At 39.3% G+C, this 10,260-nt stretch overlaps 1 protein-coding gene across 1 annotated transcript in view; it reads right to left on the reverse strand.

Moving 5' to 3' along the window:
* Positions 1–9,182, reverse strand: part of LOC308284885 (sodium channel protein type 4 subunit alpha-like) — a gene marked incomplete at both ends in the record, with an annotated part of 59,317 nt that extends 50,135 nt beyond the window's left edge. Inside the window, 4 exons of the mRNA XM_080725609.1 lie at positions 1,537–1,665; positions 3,905–3,985; positions 5,511–5,641; positions 8,913–9,182. Coding sequence (XP_080581735.1) covers positions 1,537–1,665; positions 3,905–3,985; positions 5,511–5,641; positions 8,913–9,182 — 611 coding nt within the window. The remainder of the gene's footprint in view (positions 1–1,536; positions 1,666–3,904; positions 3,986–5,510; positions 5,642–8,912) is intronic.
* Between the last annotated feature and the right edge of the window lie 1,078 nt (positions 9,183–10,260).

Here is a 10,260-nt window from a genome sequence, read left to right on the forward strand (position 1 = left end):
CCAATCTCCTTATTTTAGAAAGCTTATTTCTTTGCCCACTGTATTATTATTCAGTCAGGAACGCTCACGACAAAGCATATTTAACCATTTATTGCAAAACATGGAATTAAATTAGCTAAACATGGCATTAATGGCTCTGCTCTTTAAGATGTTACCTAAATTAAAACCAGAAAAAGTACAAAACTATGGCACCGCCTCTTTAACCAGATTAACTTTAGTCATGCAAACTTGAATGCAATTTAACATTAAAGCCATAGAACATTGAATACAGTTTAGAGCCATGCACACATTGAATTCCAGTTTACTTTAGAGCCACCCATGCACAAATGAATTTCAGTTCAACAGTCGGTTTAGACCTTTGAGTAATGCAAGACTATAAGCTACAAGGTGGGGGCTGGGATGGTGGAGGCAAGCTTTGCCAGCAGCTGCAGCGAGTGGCAAAAATTGAGAAGCAGAGATCCAGTGTAGGAGGGAGCCGTAGTTAAACTTGTTGAGGGAACGAGGTGCTGATTGAAAGCAATCAATCATGCGGCCCTCACCTTCACTTAATGCTGCCCGCAGGTTAATACCTGAATACTCATATTGATATATTAATTTCAGCTGTTACAATTCCAAACATGACCTGCTTTAATTCTGTCATCTATATTAGTAGCTTAATGACTAGTATAGTAGTATTAAAATGTATTTTTTTATGTCCAATGTATTTGTATTTAGGTTCATAAAGTTAACATGAGTATATATAACTAAATGCGTTTGAAATTAAATCAAAATGTTACATTTCAGGATTCCAATTAAAAAATAACAAAACATTATTCCAGGATTCCAATTTAAAAAATAGCCGATCTACAAGCTCAAAACGCATCACAGCGTTCTAGAATGACAAAGTAGGACATAGCAATATGCAATGTGGCCCTCTGGAGTGAAGGTGGAAATATTGTGGCCACCACCATCAACAAAGTTGCCCACCCCTGCTATAGAGTAAGCACAGTGGACATCTACAGTATATAAATGCAGTCCACCATTGTCATTTCACCAAACACCATTTGTTTGAATACTTCAGCACATCTGAACACTGAACACATCTGGCTGAGCCACCAGGGGGTGAAACGGCAAATTCCCTGAGGTTATGACGAGCAGCATTTGATGAAGCTATGCTGCGCAAGTTCCCTCACTGTGACATCACTGTTTTCAAACAAAGCAGATGCCCTATCAGGGTGATTGGTCTCGGACCATAAGCAGAATAAATAGGTCACCTGTCTAATCCGCCACCTGCATGTGGAACACTGAATCACGGCACAGAGATCTATGACCTCCAGAATGGGCTTATAGGTCATGGTGCTTCAAACCAACAGCGATGATTACTGTCAACGATCACATCGTTGTTACTAGAATATTGAAAGCAGGGACGGGAGGTTTTATGTGTCAATTGCTAGAAAGGCCAGGAGAGATTTTAGCCATTCAAGTAAGGTTTGATTAATGAGTTATAAATTAAAGAATTCATAAATTTCGAAAATGCATTTGATAAATCATACTTACGCCATAACAATGACAATGAAGTCCAGCCAGTTCCAGGGGTCTCTCAAGAAGGTGAATGGTTCTAAACAGAATCCTCTGGCTAACATTTTTATCAATGATTCAAAAGTGTAAATTCCGGTGAATGTATATCTAAAGAAAAATGGAGAAGACCAATGTTAATGAGATTGCATAAGAAAACAGCAAGTTTGTAATTTTAAGTCACAATCTCTGCTAATGTAGCAGAGTGACTCAGAGCCTCTGGCTGAAGACCAAAAAGTCTACTATCTTCCCCGGCCAAGGGGGATTCTCCTATAAAATGCTTGGATTAAGAATTGATAAATGTTAATTGCCAATCAATTAATTTACAAACAGATCAGCTAAATGTGAATTAATCAAGCTGTAGCGTGTTCATCATCAATTTGAACCTGATTCAGCAGAATTACATGTAAAAACGAACATCGCATCTAATTTCAAGACTTTTTTAATGACAGATTGAACGAAGGCCTAGCTGTGTATTGTGAACACAATTTTAAGGTTTTTGCTCAATATGGGTTCAAATTAGTAGGCCTAATTGTACATTTGATTCCCTTTAACATTTATCAATAGACTTTTTCATGGCAGCCATATGAAATAATAGTGTAAACATAGTTGTTAACAAAAAATACTAATTAAGGTTTGGCACTATTTATTTAGTGTAGCAGAGTCTTTCCGTTGAGCTAGCTCTGGTCCATAGCGTTAGGTTAGGAGAACTCCTCCTAAGGCTATGGACCAGAGCTACCATTGAGCCAACATGCACGATAGCAGCACCCCTGACTCTGTTTGACCCGAATGACACACAACCTTATTAAGTATCACTGGTAACGTCTGTGTTTACCCTACCATTTCATGTGAAAATGGCTGCTGTACATGAAAAAGATGTCATTTGAAACTTGGCACATGCTCATTTTGTACTAGTTAAATGAATTTTGGTTCAGTACAGTTGACATGCTGCATGCTCAATGACCACCTATAATTCAAAGCAATTAAGGTTGACATCAAGTATTCCATTACAGTCTTTCATGACGTTTCAAGTTGTTTTTAACAGCTTTTCTTAATCGCTTGGATGCATTTCTTGAAACTCTAATATACATTTTTTCATTGTGTAATGAGTTGTTCATTTGGTAAATTGGTAAATTGTTGCAGGCAAAACAGCAAAAGCAACTGTTTTTGCTATTTTCCAACCAAAGCAGTTGTAATTTTCAGACCCATGTAGTCTATTATCTTGCGCCTTTTTTAGCACCAATGGTGATCTTAAAATGAGGTGTGGTCTGGCGTTGTCAAGATACATCGAGTTGGTTCACAATGTGTGCACACTGATGACAGGGAGTGACACACAACAAAGGCCGCCAGGCTTGGGAACCGAACGCTTGACTCGCTGTTGCATTAGAGGCCAATTGTTATACAACTTATCCACTAGGCCATGGGTGCCCCACGATCAATTATTTAAGTGACAAGTGATATATGGTAGCCTACCACAAAAGGCTACCATATATCACTCTTGAATAAGGTCCAGTGGGACCGAAACGTCTGTCAAGTGAAATAAAGATGAGCAGCTGAGCAAGAGCAGAGTACAGGATTTTTTGTTCATGAAATATCTTTTCATGATTGCCTCAGCCTACCACAAAAAACATAAATCATTTTTGTGCTCAAATGACAGATCACCAATTTTTCACTGACTTGATTCTTCATTAATCCTATTAATAAGAATTAAAACAAAACGATGCTTCTGCATCTCCAAAGAAAGATGAGGGGTGAGGAGAGAGAGAGGGAGAGAAATTGAGAGAAAAAGAGATTCATTTATGTCATCAAGTAGTCTTCCATAATGTTATTGTTGAAAGAATAGCCTACAGTAAGAATCAAACAGGTGCTCACTGTAAGGCATCAGAGCCTATATCATACACACCTTAACCACTTGGCTATTGGCACCTTTTCCTGTGAAATTTTGCCCCACGCTTTGTCGCCATAAATGTAAACATAGCATCTGTGTCTTTAGGTGCTTTTTTTTTTACACCGGTGGTGTAGTGTTATGAGAATATTTGAATGCTTGGGGGATTACACTAGAGTTTTGGGAATGAGATTCAGGAAATGGATCCAAGTACTGTAATTGAGAAAAACTCTAAACAGCAATATCGTACCATACCACATGCCTTGTTAGCATTCCAAGTGCAGCCAATATTACGTGCTTCAAATATACTTACATGTCAAATGAGTCCCCAGTCCTGACTGACAAGGCAACAAACCCTGGTTACTGGTAAAACTCCACATTAAAACGAATGTAACTCGTGTGAACAACAATTAAGCCTTAGAAACTTGTTTATGAGTAGGAAACCAAGGGAATGGTAATACTTACTCAAGGTACTTGGTCCATAGTGGTGGATCAGACATCGCCATGAAGAAACAGTTGGTTAAAATTGTGCACATTATGAACAGGCTGAACAATGTGAAAAAGTGTTAAGGAAAGTGCATCATGAAAACAATTCAATTACCATTATCATAATAATGTATCTGCAGTTGTACAACAGTGGTCTCTGTGATATACTATGTGTTATAGACCTTTCTTCTAGAAGCTAAGCAGAGTGTACAAAATATTAAAAGCAGCCAATTGCTTTCAATCAAGATTAAATGATGTTACATGACCAAATGGCTAAAGAATATCCTTGTGTACCAAATTAATTATACAACTAATTGGATATTATAGAAAATGGGGGCTGGGTCCATAAGCTTAGATATTATTCAATTTACATTGAATAATATCTAAGCTTATGGATCAATTAAGTGAAATGCTTACTTTTACTGAAATTGAAAGCATAGCATACAGTAGTCCAAACAAAAGGTCCTTCTTAAACAAGGGCCATTGATTGACAAGATAATAGGCTTTTCACATATTGAGTCCTCTATTCCAGGGGTTCCCAAACTTTTTTGGCTCGGGGCACCCCTATAAATATTTTTTTCATCCGAGGCACCCCGACATTATATTCCTAATTTTCACTCCCAGCATCTTATATTTATAGCATATTTTAGCGATTATGTTGCGAGGAAAACTAGATAATAGCCATTTTGGTTTGAACTGACTGAAAATAACTTTGTACATTTCAAATATTATCAAATTATCTCACTGGACTGCCGTCGCGGCACCCCAGGGTGCCCCGTCACCCACTTTGAAAACCCCTGCTCTATTCTTAGATAATGGATGTACTGAATGAACTTCCCTGACAAAGGAAGAGCAGGTAGTCTAAAAAACTAATAGACAGCCGTCACATGCAATGAAATCTCTTTGCTCTTATTACATTTTTGGAGATTAAAAGAGGGATATCAGAGGATTTGGTTTGTGATGCCACAGAGGAACATAACAAAGCTGTTTCAAAAATAGGACTACAGAAAAATATTCTAAATTGGCTTATGTGACTAAAGTAAGCAATTGTTGTTTGGTTGTGTGAGATTACAGTAATATCGTACCAGGATTTTTTTAATTAAAAAACATAATAGACTTAAATTAAATCTATGCTTCACTGCACTATACAAACCAGACTAAGCAAATACAAAAATGCCAACTTCTAAGTGAAAAGAAGCTGAACTGTTGTGAAAACAAAACAACGTACTATTCTCAGGATCATATATTCTGCAGTGCATATTTGTAATACTATTCATTTGAAAACAAAATTGTGTCAGCAATCTCAGCATTATTGACACAATTGTCAACATTATTCTTTTCAAGCTGTTTCACAGTAAACAGCGACGAGAAACTATTGCATTACACCGGCTTTCGTTAATATGTTTATCCATCAACAAATAATTATTGTGGCACATGAGGTTATCTCATCCTAAAAATCAAGACGGCTTGCTTTCCTGTGCAACTGATTACGTCACTATTTTAGGACCAGTTATTTCATCACATTAATGCTCAATGCACAAGCAGTCGTTGGCAAAGTCATAACATGTGTACAGCAATAACCAACCAGAAAGGATATGAATGTACTAGAACCTTTATGGCAAGTGATCTGATGAAGTGAAATGGAGAAAATATATAAAGTGCGGATCTGGCACTGAATCGGAAGATGGCCTTCCCTTTGTTAAGTGCTATAAATGTCTGCAGGGCACACAGAAAGAGAAGTCATTAGTAAGTCATCACATCTTATTACAATAATAATCATAAGTAAGTAAGTAATTAGTACTACTTTATTTATATGGCACCTTTTTTTTTTGTCAAATAAGTTTTATTGCCAACAGATTATCAACAACAGGATGTATCAGTTATAAGATTAACAATTTTCTGTTTTAGCATATATAAGAAAGAAAGAAAAGGAAAGAGCTGAAAACAAGAAATAAAATACAATATGTCATCAAAACAACCCCTTCATACCCTCCCACCCCTACTGCTCAGTGACGAAACGCATAATAGAGAATCAGAATGAATTGTCCAATGGACATGCATTAGAATAAACAGTCTGTTTACACTAACATCATCCTTCTACTCAGGTAACGGACAAGGGGCAGCCAGATCTTATCAAATTGTGCCTGTCTGTCTTTAAGTGAATATCGTATTCTCTCAAGGTGAAGTGTACTAGTCATTTCATTAAGCCAGTGTTTAAATGCAGGTGCTTCCTCTTTTTTCCAATGAGTTAAAATCAGCTTCTTTGCTGTAATCAGACCATATGAAAGGAGATGTCGTTGTGAACTTGTCAAGTTGGAAATGGGGTCTGATGTGCCTAAGATAATTAGTATTGGGTCAGGGTCAATTTGGGTGTCCAGAATATCAGAGAGCGCCTCAAAAATCTTAATCCAATATCTCTGTATTTGAGGACATAGTGCGAAGCTGTGTAATAAGTTTGCTTCCGGTGCCTTGCATTTGTCACAGTTTGGGGAGATATCTGGGAATATCTTGTGCAATTTGGATTTGGAATAATGAAGCCTATGTATAGTTCGAAATTGAATAAGGCAGTGTCTAGAGTTAATCGAGCAATAGTTAACTTCTTCTAAGCCATCATCCCAGAGCGTCTCCGATATCGGGGTCCCCAACTCATTTTCCCATGCTAATTTAATAGCTGAGGTAGTAGGAAGGCCGATAGCCTGTAAAGACTCATAGAAGTATGATATGTTCATATCTTGTCCTATATTCCGAAAAAGGAACTTGTCTAATTGTGAAGGTGATGCTGTTTCGAAAGTACGGTTAAAAGTACGTACAAAGTCTCTAACCTGAAGAAACATATAATGATGACTCCTGGGGAGTCCAAATTTTTCCTGCAACTGTGCAAATGAGGCAAATCTATCTTCCTCTATATAAAGATCTCCAACTGTGCGTATCCCCAAGTCCTTCCAATATGGCACCTTTTTAACCACATGAACCTATTCTGGGGCAAACATTTGGCAAACATCAGTTTAGTTTTTTTGGACCTCAGCCAGCTAGGGTTTGTGTTTAAATGAAGGTTTTGAAGGTCACAAAGTGTTCAAAATTGTCATTCTAGCACTGCACAATATACTTGTAATAACATTTGAGTGAAAAGTTTATGATTGAATGGAAGACATGGTCTGCACTGACACTTGAAAGCACCTCTGAGCTCAGCTCTTTCCTTTATGACCGGAAGCTTCTGTCTTGAGTCTACAGTGAGTCAATGTCTACCATCTGTGTTGACTTTCAATGTAAGCAATTTTGTCTCCAGGAAAGCAGTGCATTGATGTCAACACAGTGACAACAGTGATGACAACATAGAGCCGGGACAGTTGAGATAATGGAGGGAACTCCAAAGCAGGCTGAACCGTTTGCCGAACAGATGTGGTATGTATTTAAATATTTATTTGTCTTTGGATAATCCTCCCAACCAGCAGCGCATCACATGCCAAAACAAAGAGGCTCTGAGACTTACTGCCACATCCTTTTTTCCCATCTTTTCATAAGCACCACATTAATGCGCAGAAACCTGATCGACTACCCATTCTGCAAATCAAAATTTGGTGATCTCATTTCAGTGCCCCCCGATTTCTGCTTCTGTGAAAAAACGTTGTGCGACATGTACGTCGCACAACACATTGTCTTCCTTAACACCGTTCACAGAAAAAGGATTTCCCCCCTTGAAATAACACACCTATCCTCAGGTTAAGCAGTGTGATCATTTGTTATCTCTGCCAACACAATCTGATGTGTGATAAATGGGTTAGAGAAGATTATAAAGATTAAGGTTACAGGTACCAGTTAAAAGTACCCAACTCACCTACACCAGCACCAATGTGCACAGATAGACATGAGCATGTCCTTGCACATACTGTACATATCCATGGTTATGCCATAATACAGTGGTTCTCGACCTATGGGTCGGGACTCCCAGGGGGGTCCCCAAATTATTTTGGGGGTTCCCAAATGATTAGCTTAACACATCTACTGCCTCTTAATCTGAAGGTTGCTTGGTGCCTCGGCGCCACGTCGTTTCCTCCGTCGGCCGCCGCTATTATTTTGAAGGGCCGGAAGGGGGTTGTTTTTGTTTTTTTGGATTATCACTTGACGGCAACGATTACGTCATCTAGTCACATGACAGTGTGCGACAAGAAGATGAAGATGGCTGCGCCCTGCCTTTTGCCTTGTTTACATTTAGATCTGCTGCAAAATGTCTCAAAATGGCTATTTTGTTTAAATGAAGTTTCTTTATGGGCCTCGCCATTGACTTAACATTGAGGAGCTTCACTTCGCGTGCACGCCCAACGTGCGTTGTAAACAAATCGCCGACATTACCGATGCGAGCGGGACCGGAGCGACATTAAGTAAGTAATAATATCTTTACTGTATATACAGTAAGATTCACAGTCCTCACCGTCAACGGCGCCATGGTATTAACCCTTTCAATGACAATCCTCACCGTCAACGGCGGCAGATGGGTTAATGTGCAACATTGTTTTCTCACTCAAAAGTAAACAAACCAACATAACGTTTAAGTGTATAGAGGATATCACATTTCTAAAGTGACAATTTAAGGACTTTGTAATACCTCTAAAATGACAAATTAAACACTGGCAAAATTGTCAAATAGGCCTATTAGAGGCAGAAATTGTGAAAATAGCCGATCTACATGCTCACAATGGCTCGCAAGATCTGCTTTTTGACAATAGAACCGTGTTATACAAAATGTAATGCCTCAACTCTTAGTACTGGTCAGGGTGGGGTGGGGGGGTAGGGTCCCCAGTTAAAATATGATTATTTTGGGGGTTGCGGCCTGAAAAGATTGAGAACCACTGCCATAGCATACTGTAAGTAGACATACATGCAGTAACGTCACACACACACACACACACACACACACACACACACACACACACACACACACACACACACACACACACACACACACACACACACACACACACACACTCACCCTCTTGTTCTTGAAGTAAAAAGGATCAATGTCCTCCAGTGGGACCCCAACCAGTCCCGCAGGGATATCACCAAAGATTCTTGGGAGCTGCTTGCCAGCCTCCAGGTCGACCCGGGGTTTAGAGTGCTTCTCCACATTACCCAGATCCTCCTGGCAATCCTTGGCCTTCTTGGCCTGCTCCCCCGCAATCCGCTGCTCAAGGGCAGCCAAGGATTCGTGAGTGAACCGCCGCAAGCCATCAGGACCCGTTGGTAACAACATGGCTGCCATCTTTTCATCCTGATTCTCCTGTGCAAGATTTACTTACAGCTGCAGGTGCGATGGAGCGTGTATTTGCAGAGAAAGAAAAAGAGAGGTTGGGTGAGGAGAGAAAATATCATCTAATTTGCTGGTTGATAAAACAAACAGCAAACAAAGTGTCCATCTCGCAGAGCACATGAGGAGTTAGTATGATAGCTTATAGCATAAACCAGTAGTGTTAATACTGCTATATGTATTGATGATGAAAGGAATACAATCCCAAAGACGTGTTGGTTTCACATTAGAAATGTTCCCATCGGTTACATGAATGAAGGAATTAAGGCAGATGTTGTCTTTAAAATGCAATATCGGTATTGAACTCAAAATATCTCAGATATTTTATTTTATAATAATTATGTTTGAATGTAGCTAAAACATTAAGCCTACAGGGAACTATGTTTTAGCAAGGCATGCTAAAGTAACATCATTTCTCAGACCCAAATGCTGATGCATTTCTCTATATTGGACTCAAAAGGTGTATTGACCATTATTTCTGAGTGGAAGATCGTTGGCAGGGAGCAGTTACCCAACTGCCTCTGTCTGTGACCTTTGATGATTCACAGAATGATGACTGCATACCACCAACAAGTGAGAGGCAAGCAGCACCTGCCATGTTCTGAGTCAACAAGTCCTTCCCTACCATGTGGGACTACCATGTCATCAACGGGGCAGTTCCTAACTGTAATAGGTTCTATTTATACTAGTAAGACGCCTCAGGGTGACATTTAGGGCGAGGTCACCCTTTGTCAAGTCCCGCCCATTGTCCTGCCCCTCTCCACACCCATTGATTGCTGTGTCTTGGTGGGACATTTAGTGGGACATTCCATCCACTGCCATGTTAATTCAGTTGCTTCATATTGTTATTCTGTTTGCTCAATTCTAATTTCAAACTTTGTTTCAGTCAATTGGAGCTGCTCAGTGGCAGCATAGTGAATCAGCATGTTTTTAAATGTTTTTATTTCTCCCGAAATTATGTTTTAGCTAATTCAACATAAAAAAGGCGGAACCAGGGCGGGACAAGGCAGATAGAGCCTGCTGGTTGGTCAGT

The sequence above is a fragment of the Nannobrachium achirus genome (genome assembly GCF_963921795.1).
Source record: "Nannobrachium achirus genome assembly, chromosome: 5".
NCBI lineage: Eukaryota > Metazoa > Chordata > Actinopteri > Myctophiformes > Myctophidae > Nannobrachium > Nannobrachium achirus.